We start from the raw sequence: 19891 nt of genomic DNA, 5'->3' as shown, positions 1-19891 counted from the left end.
TGATTTTCATTGTTTGGAATAGATTTTTTAAAGATCTATGACATTCAAAAATGGCCCATGGGAACCCTGTAAAAAAACATTTAAAATTTAAGTAATCACTTTCAAGGTTTTAAATTAGTTTTAAGAAAAAATAAAGAGAATTTGGTCATTGAATAGCGTAGCGTACTAAATTTTCAAAGTTGAAATCAAAATCAAATGTCGAATGAACACAGAATTACAGTTCCTATTTCCATTGACACTACATGTATCAATATATTTAAAAATATTGTTATGCTGGGGGAAATTTACATTTTATTTTACACCTATTACAATGCTAGTACATATGTTCATAAATATGCATATACACAAAACTGTTGGCAGAGCTGTGATAGAAGTCGTAAGTTACAATAGAGTGACATGGCGATGCAAAGAAAACATCAAGTGCAGCAGAAGGAAAAGGTGGTGAAAATCACAATCATGTAGCACTGCAGAAATACCATCAGTCCAGTGATCCTCATGTGTGCTTGACAGTATGAATCTGGCTCTCTTCATTATATTCAGTGTGTCCCAAGCGAAAATGTGGTTCTTCCCTCATCATCCACTCCTCTGCACTGAATTCTGGGAAGAAAAATGAAATCTCTCTTTTGGCTGATTCAATGGAATCTGAAAGAAAGAATTAAAGATAATACTGCATTAGTGTCTAGATTGAGTAAGAAAGAAGTCTTTAATTTACAAAATCAAAGTTACAGTTTAAAAGATTTGGATCCGACAGAATGGATAAAGTGTTTTATAAAGATTATTGCTTTATAAAGTGTTTTCTAAAATTATCATAAGAGCTGAGTGATATGACGTGATTTATAAATGTCCATTAAACACTTATATTCAGCGGTCTACTTGTGGCTGTTGCCTCATTTCCAAAAATCAATGGCAAAATACACAATTTACATGTTAAACTAACTAAAGATACATTTAAACATAGCAACAAGAATAAGTCCAAGGCACTCGAAAAAAGTGAAAAATTTAAAAAGCCTTCATTCACATGGCTAAATCTCTAAAAACCTACGCGCTTCGGCAGGAGTCTGCCTTCATCAGGGTATCTGCATAGTTGTCCAAATTACTGTACATCCTGGGAGTGTTAACTGATGCACATCTGCACATGAGGATCTAGCAAGACTCTGTGGTGTTTCAGAAGTGGTGAATAGCTGTTCACTGTTCCTGTCAGCGTACTCCAAGTCCTAAGTCCACCTACAAACTAAACCAGCTTCAGACACATGTGTTTCAACAGATTTAGAGGGTTTTTACTGTATCTTAAATTTAGGGTTAGGGTAACTGTAGGTTGTTTATTTTAAAAGATATGAATAAAAGATCAATAGATAATTAGAAGTCAGTCAAATTCAACGCAGCAGCAGTTTTCTGTTATCTTCTGTTAGGTTTCCTTACTGAAGAAAAGGCCTAAATACTCTGCAGTTGTAAAGAATAACTGAAGTAAAGAATTTAGGAGCTTTGAACCTGTCTGTGTTTTTTTTATATAAAATATATATTATTATATTTATATTATATTGAAATATAGATACAAATATATACAATGTTTCAAGTTATTTTTTATAAAATTATGTAGAAAAAAAATATTAATACAAGGCAAAAGAAATGTTTTGCTGATAAATAAAGCTTTAAAATAAGCATTTTCTCTAGATAATCAGTTTTTAAAAATTTCTGAGAAGGAGGTGGGCCTGAAGTGAAAAAGGTTGAAAACCCCTGCTTTAAACTATCCAGTTTGGAAAATCATCAAAACAGGTCAGTGTTACTCTACCTGATCCATGAGTGGTGTTTCTGGTGTCAGTCAGTCCATACTTGCCCCGAAGCGTCTCTGGAGAACTGAAACGGGCTCTAAAAACTTTAGTCGGCCCCATCATCGTCCTCCAGTGAGTGATAGCGTCTTCCCTGGCTAAGATGTACGCTCTCATTGGGCCGCTATTGTGGAAATAAGAATTAAAGTGATTAGCTCTGTGTTTTTCTAGATGGAAAAACAGAACTGAATCCAAACAGAAGAGTGACATAATTTGCAACAAGACGTCAATAGTGCATTCAAACCTGCCTTAATGGCTCTGCTGGCACACAAAAAGGATAGAAACTTATGGGGATAATCAGTTGCTTGTTTTTTAAATGAAGACTAAAATAAGCACAGGCTAATGTTTCATCTTTCATAGACAAAGACATGTTCAGAGGAGGACAGGCTGCCATGGAAACATCCGTTTCACCGTCTTTGAGCACTGATGTCCCTTCTCCACAGATGAAAGATCATACCTGCATTCATTTTTACTTTCAAAAGGACCGATGGCGTAACATATTGAATTCCCAGTTATGGTAAATACTACTATTAATACTATAATACTAATTGTATACTGTATATTTTATACTGTTTACAACACTTTGTTAATGAGAGCAAACTATAGTATTAGTGAACTAATAAGCATTATTAAATGCTGTATTATACTTTACTACAGTAAACTATGGTGTAGTGCAGTATAATATACCCAGTATTGAGTAATTTGTTTAATATAGTTGTTGTATTACCATAAAAGTAATAGAATTATGACAACAGATTACTTAAAGTACTTTATTATTATGTGGATTAAAAGACTATAGTATTTATTTATCTAAATTACTATAGTTTTTTTTTAATGCTACAGTAGGCTAGCTTTTTTTTTTTTGCGTTGTGCAAAAAAAGTGCAAAGTGCATCTGAATTTAAAACATCAACCCTAATTATCACAAATAGAAATCCATCATATAAAGGTGTGTTCCCAAAAATAGGAATATTGAGGGAAAGTCCATTTATTTTAATAATTTGTTTCAAAAAACGTAACTTGTGTGTTATATTATGGATTGTTTCCACTGACTGGTACAGTACGATACAGTTCGGGTCAGTACGGGTCACCTTTATCAGGCTTGCGATTCCACTACCAAGGGTACCCTTTTGGTGGGCGTGGTGTATGACAAAGTTTCAGCCACATCATTCTCGCTCGAGGAAATGTCAATAGTAAAGTTGTACAGGATGCTCACATACACTTCTCAAAAACCAGATGCTTTATACACATAAATACTTCTGTATAATTTTTTATAACTAACTTTTCTATGAACACGATTTGATTATAACTGCAGATCAATGACAGCTCGAAATAGCCTACTGTAAGGTCTTCAATTATATTAAATAAATAAATGAACATATATGAACACATACAGCCCCTTACAGTCTCCGATATGTTACCAACTACAGAAAAAGTACACACAGCAGACATATAGTGCTTATTTAGGTTCAAAACAACACAAAATATAAGCCTACAGTCAGTGAAAACCTCTTATCGGTGTCTGTAATCTTGTAGCAGCACATGTAACCTCTGTTAGAGAGTAGTTCCATTATTCCCAGTTCATATTAGTCTAAAAGGTGATAATAAAAAACAAGGCAGTTTTTTTCATTACGTTTGCTGAAGAAATAATGTGCTCCTTTTTTTCCAGCTTCTCCATTTTTCCATGCTTCACTCTCACGTTCGTCAGTGTCTGACAGGATCGGGTTTCAAAAGCATGTCAATAATCAAGCGCACGTTATTATCATCAGCTCAAGAAGTTTGTTATTTCAGATATAGACATGCAAGCGCAAGCCAAGCGAAAACGCTCGCGCTTCAGACTGGCTTGTAAAAAACTACGAGGCACAGGGTAGATTCTGCTCTACTCCATGGCTTTGTGGCTGTTTATCAAGATGACAACAAGGTTTGTTTTAGGCCAGGTCAACCATGGCTCGTTATTATATGTATATATAATTCAGCTGTAATCTCTCGGCTGTGTGTGTATTGTAAACATGGCGGGCTTTTTGTTTTCATTCTGGCTTGTTGCGCAAGCGAATGATGTATCTCTGTGAACCAATAGCGTTGGTTCACTGTGCGTCTAGCTCCACCTTTTGGTACCCTTTTGAAAAGGTGCCCAAAAAGTGGTACGGTTTGGTACGGTACGCCTTTTGACAGTGGAAACGTCCATAAAAGCGTACCAAACCAAACCGTATCGTACCACTCAGTGGAAACGGGCCATTAGTTCACTACACAAAGTGATATATTTTAAGTCTTCATTTGTATCAATTTTATGGATTATGGATTAAAGATGAAAAATCACAAAACCAGTATTTCACAAAATTAGAATATTATGACACATTTCAACATTGTAGAGTACTTGTGTCTCAATCTAGTCCGCTAATACATGGAAAGCCTTAAAATTGTCTCAGTCTGGCTTAGTATTCTTCAGAATCATAGGGAAGGCAGCTGACTTGACAGTCGTGCAAAAGATGGAACCCTCAAGGAGGAAAGGTCTCAAAAGTCAATTGCAAAATAAGCTGGATGCTCTCAGAGTGCAGTATCTAAGTATATTAATAGAGCGTTGAGAGGAAGGGGAAAATGTGGATGGAAAAGGTGCACAAGTATGATCGTAGCCTTGAGAGGATTGTTAAGCAAGGGCGACTGAGTCTGGTGTCAGAGCATCAAGAACCACCACATACAGACATCTGCAGGACATGGGCTACAGCTGTAGAACTGCAGTTGTCAAGCCACTCCTGGACCAAAAACTAAGCTAGAAGCGAATGTGCTGGGCTAAAGAGAAAAGGTAAAGGTTTGTTACGCAGTGATCCCAAGTTCTCTTCTCAGATAAAACAAAATTTTGTATTTCATTTGGAAATCAAGATCCTAGAGTCTGGAGGAAGAGCGGAAAGACACAAAAGTCAAGCTGCTAGTGTGAAATTTCCAGGCTGATCTCACAAGGAAATGTAAGTATTATACGTTCTGTCAGTTTAGTGGCTAATTCATACGAATTCATACGAGTTCAGTCGTACGAAAATCTACAATTTTAAAAAGGAGGCATGGCACCTAACCCCAACCATCATTGATGAGCAAATCTTACAAATTACGAATTAGAACGTTCAAGCTCATAGGAATTAGCCACTACATCAAACAGTTAGGAATTGCCATGAGATTGCGTTGGAAATTTCCATAGTCAGGGATAGTTAGGAGAGCCATGTCATATGCTGGTGTGGGCCCTTTTATCAAGTCCACAGTCAATGCAGCTTTATACCAGGATGTTTTTGAGTACTTTATGCTTCCTGCTGCCAACAAGCTTTTTGGATTTTTTATGATTGTATTTTCCAGCAGGATTTGGAGCCTGCACACAGTGCAAAAGCTACCAGTACCCTGTTCTTAATTGGCCATGAAACTCACCTGACCCTGACCCCTTTGAAAATCTATGAGCTATTGGATAAAGATGAGGGAACAGAGACCCCAAAATGCAGACGAGGTGAAAGCCAATATCAAAGCAACTTGGACTACCTCCACCTCAACTGTGTCAAAAGATGATTGCCTCCATGCCTTGATGCTGTACTTAGTGCTAAAAGAGGCCCAACAAAGTACTGAGGACATAATACAGTACATTAACTCACTTTTTAGAAGGTCAACACGAGTTTAAGATCCCTTTCTAAAGGTCACATGAAATATTCTAATTTTGTGAAATACTGGATTTTTTTTCATCTTTAATCCATAATCATTAAAATTGAAACAAATTAAGGCTTTAAATCTTTCAATTTGTGTGTAGTCAACTGATATAACTCACACGTTTCACTTTTTGAAACAAATTATTAAAAATAAATGGACTTTCCCTCGATATTCTAATTTTTGGAACATACCTGTATTACAGTTATAAATCTAATAAAAAGCTAATTCTTCCTGTCTGACCACCACTGGTTCTTCATTTATTGGTTCATAATTGTCCATGAAATATTTTGTAACATAAACCTTTAGTGTTGCTATCAATCAACTGAATCCATCTTTGCGGTCTGAATTGTTCACTCCTTTCAAAATGTTGCTGTCCCCAAACTTGCTGACCTCAAAAATCCACTAAAAGAAGATCCATTCTTTCCTATGAATGTTTGATAATGATTTGAGGCAATTAATTTCTGAAAACCTCTGAAAAGTGCTTGTGAACTACAAGCGGTTAACCTTTAACCTTCATAAATGCATGTTCTGTTAAATAACATACAATTTTAAACATTTCCACATCAGTTGTTCTTCTACTCAGTAATGTGAACACGTTTTACCAGTAAACTCTTCATAAAAAAGATGAAATGGTAACAAAATGTACTTTATATAACAGCATAAAGAACACTTAAGTCTGAATACATGTGCAAATAAATGAATGAAATAAAACAAAATTTATTTAAAAAAAATGTTACTATTTACTGAATATTTTAATGTAAAACAACCGATGTCTGGATCCATAGGTTGTGCATACTGTACTATTTAACAGTTTTTTTTTATTAATAATTGTCACAAAGGAGCAATCAGAGAAGCAATCACTATATACATAAGTCCAAAGATCCATGAATGCTATATCAGTGAATACCATAAATCAAGAATATTCTTTTTCTGTTAGTGGCCATTATTTAACTTGTAGCTTCCAATTAATTAATCAGCGTATCCACGTATACGCATGTATAAAGTGATACATACAAACATAATAAAAACTTTCGGTATCACTATAATAACTACACACTATGAATCATTTATTAGGCATATGGTGAATTCATTATTTGTTAAGCATTAACTCTACATTAATAGACGTTAGTAAGCAGTTTATAACTGCAGATACAAATGCTCTATTCTTGACTCATAAGCACATGTGTAACGTGCTCAATGATTGTATTTTCATAATTTGTGACTGATAGATTTTTCATTACAAAATGAAGTATTGCATTATTTACAAATCATTCATATTTTAGAGTAGTTTGTGGTTTTTAAGATCATTCAAATTGAGTTAGTAAGTGATTAATAAACTATTGAAATCGATGTTTATATATCTTATTATTCAGCCTTTTACTAATTGTTATTATATATGTTAATAAATGCTTTTTTAACTTCATCCAGTTTTGTGACCTAATCTAAAGTGAGGACAATATGCTTCGTAAATGCCTTATAAAAGAAAATTAAAGGCTCAGTATCAAATAAAAAATTAATTCATTAATTCATTTTCTTTTCAGCTTAGTCCTTTAATTAATAAGGGGTCGCCACAGCGAAAGTAACCGCCAACTTATCCAGCACATGTTTTAGGCAGCGGATGCCCTTCCAGCTGCAACCCATCTCAGAAAAAACATCCATACACAACGGACAATTTAGCCTACCCAGTTCATCTGTACCGCATGTCTTTGGACTGTGGGGAAAACTCTGAGCACCTGGAGGAAACCCACGTAAATGTGGAGAGAACATGCAAACTCCACACAGAAATGTCAACTGACTCGGCCATGGCTCGAACCAGCGACCTTCTTGCTGTGAGGCGGCAGCACTACCCACTGCACCCCTCCGTTGTTCTCAAATAAAAAATACTCTTTGCAATCTTATCTAAAAAATACAATTACTGTAAACTTCAAACTGATGAATAACAGAAGTCTCAAAATATAACATAAAATTGGATAAAAAAAACAATATAATAATTTAACAATATTATAGGATGAAACATTTTAACGTTATTTAGTATCATAATACTGCATAGTCATTTTATTTTAGATAAGGTTGCAAAGATTTATTTTCATTTGATACAGTTTCTTTTGTGTTTCTTCAAATAAATAGAAATTAATCAAGTCGTTTATTTTCTGTTTTTTTTCCTGTTTTTTTTTTCCTGTTTAAAATTTAGCTGAGCCTTTAATTGTCTGGATGAAGTTGAGTTAATAAAACATTTATTAACTAACAAATCAACTATTAGTATATGCCTGATTAATAAGAATTATCAATATTAATTTAAATAGTTAACTATTCATTTACCTACATTTTCTGAATAATCTTTAAAAACCACCAACTAATCTTAAATTATTGGTTTGTAAATAATGCAATACTTTAATTAGTAATGAAAAATTAATCCTTAAATATAAAAACATAATTATCAAGCACGTTACACATGTGCTTATAAGTCAAGAATAAAGTGTTTGTAGCTGCAGTTATAAACTGCTTACTAATGTTTATTAATGTAGAGATAATGCTTAACAGATAATGAATTCACTTTTTGCTAATGCTTAATAAATGGTTTATAGTGTGTAATTATAAATTGTTAACAAACTTAATTATTATCTTTATACTTCTTATTTCTGAGAAAAGTCTGAAAAGCAAAATACAAACAGACTATTGAAAAGCAGAAATGTAAAATATAAACTTTCTGATAATTGTTCTGAAATACAAAATTTATATTTTAATTTTTGACTTGTTATAAAGTCAAAATTACAAGTGTATTTCTCTAAATTGGGGAAAAAGACTTTTTTGAATCTCATTTTTTTGAGAACTGCAAGTTTGTATCGATCGAATTCTGACCAAAAAAAAGCCAAAACGTCAGAAATAAACAAAAGCAATTCAGAATTTATATCTAATAATATCATGTTTTTTTCATTTTATTACATTTATATCTTACAATTTTAAATTCATCTCATAATCCTGAGTTGATAATTCACAATGAAAAGGGTAACCGTGATTTTGTTAATCTCAAAATTTAGACTTTTCCCTTACAATTAACAGGAAACAATAAGTGTAAAATGTAGAATAAAATTCATAATTACCTTTTCTGTTCATTTTATTTCCATATATTTCACAAAATTAGCATATACGTATGTATGTATGTGTGTGTGTATGTACATTGTGTGTATGTATACAAAAACATGTAAATTTCCAAAGTATTATCAGTTAAACCTTTACAGTTAAACAAGGAAATAATAGTTAAATTTACCTCGACATAAATTCAACCAGTCTTTGAAAGAAGAAACGTCCTGCAAAATAAACACAGGGATTATAATAATAAAAAAAACACTGTTTATTGAATCAGTTTATCATTATTAACAAGGTTGATTTGTTTTATTTCACAGATTTCTTCTGCAATCTGTTAACGTGATCTGAAAAGGCTCGTTTGCATATATTACTCAGACATCTGAATGTGAGGCAGCTGCTTTTCTTTGGATGCAGGACTAGATAAGCTGAGACTGACTAACATGTTCACTCTCCACATGCTCTCTCTACATTATATCTGCAGGTTGTGTGAAGCCTTTTACTATGAGTCATGCTGTTAAAATCACGCACCACACAGACAACCACCCACGCATGTGCTTCACCATTCAGTCTCATACAAACACACAGCGTTTTCATTCATCCAGTGTTTCATAAAATAAAGAAGTCAGTTTTTACCTGAATGTTCAGCATAAAACATTTCCGAATCAGCTTTTCGCCATATCAGATCTTTCTTTCTAATTATAATGAAGTTTTCCAGAATCTTCTGATGAAGAGCCTGAAATTAAAAGCAATAATATATTGGAGCACGTTGCATATACATAAAGCTGAAATCACTGTCTGTAATAAATGAGTCACTACATGCTAATGGAAGCTTATAGAAATTTTTATTTAATCTTTTCCATCAACAAGGATCATAAAAAAAGAAAAAAGAGTTAATTAAGTGTTTTAATCTCCCAGAAGAAGGAGAGTAAAGGCTGAGTGATGAAAGCACGTCTCACTCCAAATAATTACACAAACAATTCATTTAAAATATGCTGGTGTGAATTAAATCAGTTCTTCAGTTTTTTAAAACCACAATGCATCGGAGGAAATTGTTGCTAATTAAAGACACCTTTATCTCTTTGAAGTATCGGAGAGCGGAAATTAAATCTGGTGAGACTTTTGCTCGGTTTATTAGTAAAGACAAACGATTATGTAGCTTTAATTCTCCTCTGACTTAGAATTTTGCCCTTTAAAAGCTATCAAAATGAGCTTAGGAGAGAATGCTGCTGTTTATCAAGTGTTACAGTAAGTGTTAAAGTCGGCGTGAGTTGGAAGTTTCTGAGACTTTTGTGTCAGTATGTTGATGTATTTCTAACAGGCTATATGCACAGCTAGTGTTTTTCAGCCGATGATAAACTTCCGGTGAAAGCTTAATGTGACTATTTTCAATTTCATAAGCATCAATGTTGTAAATTACAGTACATTCAGTTTATTAGACTTCAGCATTCACTTCAGTTGTTCAAGTGTACAACAAAATGAAAGACCATGTAACCACTAGTGCCATCAGGATCAGCAGGCAGGCGCAGAAACTCCATTGAAAACACTAGAGTAAAATAAACTGTCATATTTTAAATACATGGAGGGGGAAATTGAATTTACTACAGTGCTTCTTATGCAGTCTGAGACCCACTTTATATCTTATAATATATATATATATATATATATATATATATATATATATATATATATATATATATATATATATATATATATATATATATTTTTTTTTTTTTTTTTTTTTTTTTTTTTAAGAAATCGTGGCAATTTTATAATGGAAGGACAGTTCACCAGAAACGATGAGGCTGGACGGCTGAAATTAAAAGTCTGTGTGCATAAAGCCCATTAAATTTGAATGGTGAATGGGGGAGAGGCTTTTTTGTGCATCACTCTCTCATAGTAAACTAGCAGTAGGAGGGGAGTGGTTAAAGATAGTGATATACAGTTGCCAGGTTGACGTAGGTTGACGTCAACAAAAAGACTGCCACTCCAAAGATGAAAGCAAATGGTCAGATTTTAATTAAAGATTACCAAAACAATCTGCACACAGTAAATTATTCACTTTAAGAATAACTATGTGAGCTGGCAAAATAAACATTGTACATTTTAATTTCACGCTGACTTCATAGAGATTTACCCCCCAAAAAGAAATGGCATCCTTTACTCTCCTCCTTTCATTTGTTCCATCCAAACCTGCTGAGTATCTTTTTTTCTTTTTAATGCCACAGAGAATATTTGGAAGAATGGCTGAAACCAGTATCCACTGACTTCCATATCATTTTCCTTTTTCTACAATTGACGTCAATAGTTATTGGTTTCCATTTCTTCAAGATATCTGCTTTTTTGAGAAGTGCTCATCTGAACTCAAAATATCTGTTTTTTGTTCAACAGAAGAAGAAAAAAAAACTCAAAAAGTTTTCAGACCACAAGAGGACAAGTTAATGATGAGTAAACTGTTTTATACTCATGTAGTACTCACATTATGTTATAATGTTATGTTATAATGTGAGTAGCCACAGCAGAGTTCAAATACAAATCTAATGAGTAAAACAAAAATCTTACCAGTAACATTTCAGAAAAAACAATCCTATCTATTAGACATGTTGTAGCATTAATGGCTGATCAAGTACATGTCATAATAAAGTACTGGTAGGGAATGAATAATTACCAGTAGTAGAGCAATTCCAAATGTAAACCTTGCCGCGAAAAAGGTTTTCACCAAAACAGCGAAACTGGCTTTTTGTGTAAGCAAGTATTCTATAGTACAACACATATACTTAAAAATGTCTCTGTCAATGTTTTCAAACATTTATATTTAATTTACCGAAGTCACATAAGTGCAAATTTCATATCTGTCACATCCACAATAGAAAGACGTCACATCCATAACAACGCTTTATCCTCATAAACACAAAATTGTCAAATAAAATAAAATCAATCGTGTTTTTTTCGATAGTGAGCCTACTCTTATCATTTTGATTATCATTGTTCCTTTTGAGCTGTGTAATTTGATACACAGAATTTCAACGTATGTTGTAAACTGTAAGTTCACAGACTTTTTTGGTCAAATCCAAAACGCATGTTTATTGTTCTCATTTAAAATATAAAAAAGGTTTGCAGATTGAAACTTTTGTGATCCCATAACCCTGTGATTAGTAGTTTTGGAAAATATAAACAGATGTTTTAATATAATGTTAACATATATTTTACTGGGTTTTATGTTTTAAGCTTTTACTGCAAATCATATCCATAATGCTGGAATTGATTATACTAGTATGGAAAATATATTACACTGTAAAAAAAAAAATCTTAATTTACGTAAAAAAAAAAGCAGCGCTGGTCGACACAATAGCCTAGTGGTTATCACACTGACATATGGTGCAGTAGCACTTCAGGGCATCCCGAGTATGAATCCCGGCTTGAGAACATTTCCCGTCCCTAACCCCTCTCACTCTATGCTTCCTGTCTCATTACTATCCCATCCACTTAATAAAGCCAAAAAGGCCAAAAATAAATCTTTGACAAATTAATTAATTAAAAGCAGCGTTGGTTTGCAGTGTTTTACCATTAAAGTATGATACAAACCGTAAAATAAATGTTTCATTTTTACTATTATATTTCTTTAATTTATAGTGTTAATAATTTATAGTGTTAATATGATAATGTTTTGATGTACTAAGAACATATATCCTTTGTTACACAACTATAAGCATATGGAGATGATAAAGTCATATAATGAACCAATGCTCAAACAACTTTTTCCACAAACAAAAAAAATAAAATAAAATATCCTCATATTTAGAAGGCAATCTGTGTCCTCCACACATCTACAAAACATCATAATGGCAATGGGGAAAAAAGTGGAATATGGGAGAAAAAACTTAAACGAAACCTAAAGTCAACAAAAAACATAAAAAGTGAAGCATCATGAAGGATAATCTGAGAAGGTAAATTTACAGTTATTCTTATATTTTTAAACTCCTAATTAATTTCGAATTTATATACATAAAGTAAGCTTACTGTTAACCAGGTTACCTTTTTTTTATCATTGAAATCATGACCTATTACAATGTAGCAGCTACAATGTAATTGCTAATTTGAAAATTCTACAAAAATTACTAAAGGAATAATAAAAACAGTTGCTACAAAACCTTGAAATCCAAAACAACTGCTTGTGGAAAATATACTCATTCTGCAGTAAAAACTGGTTCTGGTCTCGATGTCAATATATGATATAAGAGAGACTCGACAAAAAAAAGTGTTCGCACATTAAAAATGTTGACTCCATATGGTCTGCTGCCATTGACTTTTCTTCATATGTGTATGTAATCAGACAGGTGTTGATAATAACAGGTGCAGTGCAGTGTAATCATCATCATCGTCTCACCTCCAGTATGAGCGGATGAGCCATAGCATCTGGTTTGATGACCGCAAGGGTGAGCTGAAGCGCCTTCACACACCGCATGCCTGCCAGAGCTTCAGTTTAATGATTTCAACACTACTAACAGCATTAATCGACTTATATTGCCCAGTGTCTCGTCTCCGGTTTAATCCGCTGTTCATGTACACTCTAACGAGCAGATATAAACACACAAGCGAGCAAGAACATTCTGCCGTCCACTGCAGAGCGTGGTAGAAACAAATAAGAGTCAGGGCTGTGTAACGTTAGCCTACGCATGCAACCCCCAGAAAACTCTTGATGGATCATGTAAAGTTTTAAATTATGTGTTCAAACTTATTTTTCAAGAAAATATAGCGTTCGTTTTAGGAATTGTACATGCTCCGTGGTGCCATTCGCATGGGCGCCGCCATTTTGCCCGGTTGTAAACAGGAAGTAAAAGAGTGCGCAGCTCCAGTAAAAGAAATTCAGCTACTCTGCTGTCAAAATTAACATAAGATATCTACTAAATAACTATCGCAATGCCTGAAATTGTATTGTGGTAACTGTATTTTATTGTATTTAGTTTTTACTATTAAAATAAAATTTGTTTAAACTATGGTAAGTGTTTTTATTTATTTATTTTTTTTTTTTTTGTGGTAAAGAAGTTAGGCTAATTTCTTTCAGGGATTTATTAATGCATACTACCATTCTTTGTTTTGGTCCTATAAAAGATTTTATGTTTCATGCAGTAATGTAATAACAATATTCTGGCAAGATGGGAAGATTAAATTGAATATCAAAAATAGGTGAATGTTAAATGTGAAAAAAAATTTCCCCAGTCCCTCCTATATAGCTTAGGGGACATTTTATAAAGATACTTTGAATAAGATGACATTTAGAAAAACCCATATAGATATTTCTACAGTCTTTAACCTGTAGGCGGACTTCACATCATTGATCATGCCATTTAAAGCAGAGCAGTCACGAATTTAACTGGTTTAAAACAAGAGGCCACGGGCTGTCACGTATGATCAATCTAGTCAATGTATTTGTAGTTGTTGTTGTTTTTGCTTAAAGACATAATTTATTATATGAAAGGTATTATTAAGGGGTCTAAATATTATGAAAAATATTTAGTTGTTATCACTGTTTTTAGCAACTTTTTAGTTTTTAAAATGTATATTTGTATGGTTAATTTAAAATTTGAGTTAAATTTAGTTTTAATCTATTTATTGTTAATCTATTTTATTAAATATTTTTTTTATAATTATTTTTAGGGGTTTCATCTTTAATGACAGAACAGTGGAGATTTACAGACAGGAAAGTATGGGGAGCAGAGAGAGAGGAAGGATCGGCAATGGACCTTGAGCCAGGAATCAAACTCAATTCGCCGCGAGCACCGCGACGCACTAACCACTAGGCAATTAGCGCCAACATTATTATTGATCTATTTTAAAGATTTGTTTTGATATTGTATATTTATTTATTACTAATTATTTTAGTTACTTTATTACTTAGTATTTTGTGTCTGTTTTTCATGATTTTTTAGATAAATGGATGCATAAATAAAATGCTTGATTGTTTGTTTTAATTTTATTTGTATTTAAATAATTGTAACATTATAACTATTTTTATTTACTTTAAAAGTTGTCATAGGATTTTTTCCCACATGCAATTACACATAACCCCTGGCACTCTTTTGTGGTCTCTTGATTTAAAAGAAAGTTTATTAAATGATTTAGGAAAGTTGATGTTTTAAAGAATAAGTTATTTAAAGAAAATTAAGCTCAATGAATATATAATGAAATATGTACCTATAATTCATGTGCACCTTCACGTTAACAGTTTATTCTGACACCCCATACATCATTTTTTTGCCCCAAAATAAAATAAAATAAAAAATGATTAAAGAACCATGATGCATGGACAAAATAAAAACAAATCCACACCAACTGATGACAGATTGTGAAAGACTATATCTTATCACTGAAGTGACAATCACTACTTATTTGTCGCACATCATGGCTTCAGTAGGCTTCGATGTAGAATTCTTTGTTTCCCACACCTATTATGCTTTGTTCACTCACTGGTCATTTGACGTAACCGTGCCAGATTTGACCTAGTCACCCCAATCTTACCCTGACCACCAATGCTCATTCACTGGCCTCCCCCGCTCAGTGTGTGATTGCTGACACCAGTTGAACCAACGCATCTCCTACTCTGACACCTTGCCTGTTTCATGTAGGTCTTCAAGGAGTGACCAGATAAGGTCAAAGGTGCATTTCCTGCCATATGACCATTTGGTCTGCTGTTTAATAATATCTAGCCTCCAATGGGCTATATGCACATCTAGTGTTTTTCAGCCAATGATGAACTTCTGGTGAGAGCTTTATGTGACTATTTTCAAATTCATTAGGTTCCTTTTACAGCATGGATGTTGTAATGTAATTCAAATATAATCAGTTAAATAGACTTGACCATCTATTTTGTTGTTAAAGTGTAAAAAGTGATAGTTAAAAAAAAACGTTTAAACACAGACACTGTAATTAGCCGCAGGTCGGCACAGAAATTCCATTGAAATACTGGAGTAAAATTAATGTCCATATTTTAAAGACGTAGCGCGGAAAAATAGAATTCAATGCAGTGCTTCTTGTTTAATCTGAGACCCACTTTATATCGTATTTCAGCCAGGCAGTGATTGCTGTTTTTTTTAAAGAAATCAGATCTTAAACGAGGCAATTTTGTATGGGATGACAATTAACCAGAATCCCTGGGGCTGGCTGACTGAAATTAAATATCCGTGTGCATATACCCCATAACTAATGCTTTAGCTGACACAAGACTGAAAAATGCAAATAAAGGCTAGTCAGAGTAATCAAGTGTGTGTTTACTGGTTTTGGTGATGTGTTGGACACATATTTGTTTAATGACAAGGGTATGACCTAAATATTACAAGGTTGAAGTGGTTCATGAGGACCTGCCATGTGTCCTCGTAATTCAAACTATATGGGCTGAACAATATATTGAAACATTATCATTGTGATAATCATTGCATAGGTTGTTTGTCCAAATCTAACCAATCAGTTGGGGCCTTTACTATCTTCATCCTCACCTCTCCAGTAGGTGTTGTTTGGTGAACCTAGAGCTGAAAATAAATACCGATGGCAAAAGATGAAAAGGACAACAGCCAATAAGAATACAATTTTCCACCACAAGGTTTTTAGTCATTCTTGGTGTTTTAATGATTGTTTTGTTTTTGATTTTGTTTCAATTAGCTCAGAAAAATATTTATTACCTGTTTGTTTGTTTTTAGTATGATCTTTAGATAAATTGAAAAAATAAATAAATTAAATTATAATAATTTTTAAAAATCATAAAATATCCAGATTTTTAGTTATATTGTAAAAAAAACTCATTATGCAACACTCAAAAAAATCAATAATATTACATATCGCACATTTGCCTATTGTCACAAAAAACTTAAAGCAGTATATAAGGAGAGTCATCTTTGTGGCATAGATATTTACATTAGATGTCGCCTACGCTGTTGTTGTCTATTGGAAGGAATGTGTCAATAGAGCTGCCATTTTAGTAGCTCTTCTTTAAAATGAATGTGGGACCAAGGTATAGTGAAGCAATGGTTCCCAAAGTGGGGATCGGGACCCTTCGGGGATTGCAGGACAATGGAGGGGGGTCACTTGGTGACTTCCAAAAATCTAATAACTTTTATTAAACCATTAGAATTACCTTATTTATCCATAACTTACTGAGGATAAAATAGTAGTTTATAGTTACAGCTTTTGGATTTTTTTGCGACCCTTGGGGTGATTGCATTATATTAAAGACACAGCATTAGCATCAGATACAGCAGATTGAGTTTATAGAACCAGGTTAAACTTTATGGCATTTTTACAGCACTCACACATATAAAAAAAAATTAAGAATAGACTTGGGCCTATTGGTGTGTGTGTGTGTGTGTGTGTGTGTGTGTGTGTGTGTGTGTGTGTGTGTGTGTGTGTGTGTGTGTGTGTGTGTGTGTGTGTGTGTGTGTGTGTGTGTGTGTGTGTGTGTGTGTGTGTGTGTGTGTGTGTGTGTGCTCCGTTGCTTGCAAAGTTTTTATATTTATAAATACCTCAGAGGATATTGGGGGTTGCGAGTCATTGACATTGGGGTTGCGGGCTGAAAAGTTTGGGAACCCCTGTAGTGGAGGACTGGCCATCCGGAGCCATATAAACATTTATACATGTATATCTATGATCAAAAGTTTTTCTGGTAGTCAATAGGCAAATATTTTATTAAATTCTGAAAATTATAATTGTACATCACTTTTCTACATGGATGGATATGTGACCGCATGGCCATTGCCGACAAAGAGCGTGTGTTTGTGTGCCTGAAAATGTATTATCCTCCCTGACTGTTAAATTTGATCTAATCCATTTCCTGAAACACACCCCCTCTCCTCCTGCTTTCACTTCTCATTCTAACAGAGGGAGTGATGCGATCTCTGTTATAAATGACTTGTGTGAACCATCGATATCCCTGTGCCTCAATGTGCATATCCACCTTTCTAATCTAAATCATATATTATATTTGTAATATTCAATAATTTAGGGTAAACGTGTGCACACTGAGCCGCAGGCACTGTTATGTCATCAGGCATCATTTTAAGTTACTTCAAAAACTAGCCGTTATTCACTTAGATGACAATAATACAAGTTTCTAGCACAGCAGCATTTTTTTGTCATACTTCATTTACATTGTTTGCTGATTTTATTCAACAAAACTAGCATAAGCTAGAAGTAGAATTAAGTGCGAGTTGGTGCTACTTTGCCTTGTGGTCAGTGCAGTAAGATACTTTATTATCATCAATACTTGTTTCGCACAAAAGTTCAAAACATAGAAAAACGTTAAAAAAACTTAATCCTATGAAATGTTCTGCCTCTGTGCTTATTTTTCTTTGTTTGGTCATTACTACACCCGTATACGCAGTGCAAAAGTCCAGCATCTTCACATTGGCTTTAGTCTTGAATAAGTGCAGATTAATGACATTTGTCCTGTGAGCACTGTACAAATATGGCTGCGCTATTGAAGCATTCTCAGGATCTGTATGCGATATGTAGTGTATATATCTTTATACATCTATGTTTTTGTGGCTTTTACAAAAGTATTATTTAGGCACTCTTTTCTTCTGTGGCTGAGAGAGAGCTTAACATGCAGCAAATAACCATATCCTAAATATCAGTGTTCGTCCCCTTCTAGAGTTCCCTTGAAACATTTCCATTGTGTTCTGTGCTATTTTGCAGTAAAGTTATAATTTATAACGGTAACACTTTATTTTGATAGTCCAATTGAGTATTAGTAGACTGTCTGCTTAATATTTGTTGATACAGATATTTAACAGACATTTAACTGACTATAAGAAACTTTGCAAACATGTCAACTTATAATAACCCTAACCCCAACCTAACAGTCTAACAGTAAATCTAATGAGAATTAGTTGGCATGTAGATGCAATGTAACTTAAATTCAACAAACGGACTATAAAAATAAAGTGTGACCTTCATAACTTATAATTTGTTTGCTTTGTGAGAACATTCAGCATGTTTTTTTAAATGTGTTTCTGTTGTGAGGATTTGCAACATGTATTCTGTAAAACCAATGAGGACCTTTTCTGAATTTGCTGGCAGTTTTTTGTAAATGTGTTTTCTTTAAACTGCAACACATGAAACTCTCCTTGCCACCGGAGGTTTGGCACTGGTACCATTTTATCGAATTGGCACAGGTATCGGAAAACAAAAATTGTACCCAACGAGAGATGTTAAACTGTACTTTACTTTCAAAACTGTACTTTACTTTCACGGCAAATCAAAGAAATTGTCCTCCCGCAGGTACAATAATAAAGGTAAATTGACAGCCAAGAAATTCAAATTACTCAGAGTCATTTTCAGCATGTTTGTGTGGCATGGAATAAGCTGTTTACCTCTGATTTGCTCGCACCTGTTTTGACATCAACTGACATGCGAGTGTCCTCTGACCTTTTCTATTCCCATCGTTGCGAGAGCAGCAGCAGACTCTCCCAGACAGCTGTGTCAACCTCAGCGCCAGCAACTGTCATACCTCAGGAAGGACAACACTTTTAAATGTCTTTCACATTAGACACGATCTTCTCAGTCATATATAGGTCACGTGTATGATATATTTACATTGATTTCATTCCAAACCTGGCTCTTTCTTCTGTAAAATGAAAGACATTCTGTGCGGATGGTATTCTGTTTAATATTTCAGTGCTGTTTGTCCTTGCTTTTACAGTGTAATTCAGTGTGGTCCAAAGCAGCGTTTGACTCCATTGACTTTCAAAGAAGAAAAATAGATCTGATACGTTTGCAACAATATTGTTGGATACATTTTTTCAGCATTTTCATTCTTTGTTGATCACTTTAATTACTTAAATATTACAAGAATTTCATTCATTCATTCATTCATTTTCTTTTCGACTTAGTCCCTTTATTAATCCGGGGTCACCACAGCGGAATGAACCGCCAACTTATCCAGCACGTTTTTAGCCGCAAGCCATCTCTGGGAAAATTGCAAGAATTTCAGCAATCCAATTTTTACTTTAAACAAAAGTATGCTTATTATGCCTGTTGGTCTAAAAATGTCCCTGCATATCATCATCATGTCTGTTTTTCAGTTAACATAAGTATACATTTTGATACTGAACAAATGATCTTTCAGGTTTATGAGTGATTAGTCATTAAATCTTTTATTTATGATAATCTACTATATCGAACATGAGGAGTGTCTACCAGAGATGCCCAAACTATGGTCTGCGGGCCAAAGTTGGCCCTTTTGAATCCTTAGATTTGGCCTGCCAGAGGGAATATGATTAGGAAGGGTTGGGGAACGCCTTTAACAGAGATTCTC

At 33.8% G+C, this 19891-nt stretch overlaps 1 protein-coding gene across 2 annotated transcripts; it reads right to left on the bottom strand.

Moving 5' to 3' along the window:
• Window positions 1-259: 259 nt before the first annotated feature.
• On the bottom strand, window positions 260-19115 carry nme6 (NME/NM23 nucleoside diphosphate kinase 6). Of its 2 annotated transcripts, none has more exons than NM_131597.2 (5): window positions 12974-13448; window positions 9223-9322; window positions 8771-8810; window positions 1790-1950; window positions 260-642 (listed from the first exon to the last, which is right to left on the bottom strand). In NM_131597.2, exons 1-5 carry the CDS (start codon window positions 13049-13051, stop codon window positions 494-496), a joined length of 528 nt encoding a protein of 175 aa, NP_571672.2. In that variant the 5' UTR covers window positions 13052-13448; the 3' UTR covers window positions 260-493. The 2 variants fall into 2 exon arrangements, with proteins under 2 accessions (NP_571672.2, XP_021324189.1); XM_021468514.3 differs by lacking the exon at window positions 12974-13448 and adding an exon at window positions 18948-19115 and having other exon boundaries at window positions 269-642.
• Window positions 19116-19891: the final 776 nt, after the last annotated feature.

This window comes from Danio rerio, chromosome 20, assembly GCF_049306965.1.
Source record: "Danio rerio strain Tuebingen ecotype United States chromosome 20, GRCz12tu, whole genome shotgun sequence".
NCBI classification, from domain to species: Eukaryota; Metazoa; Chordata; class Actinopteri; order Cypriniformes; family Danionidae; genus Danio; species Danio rerio.
The sequence above is the reverse complement of the archived record's forward strand: the minus strand, read 5'-3'. Positions and strand labels throughout refer to the sequence as shown.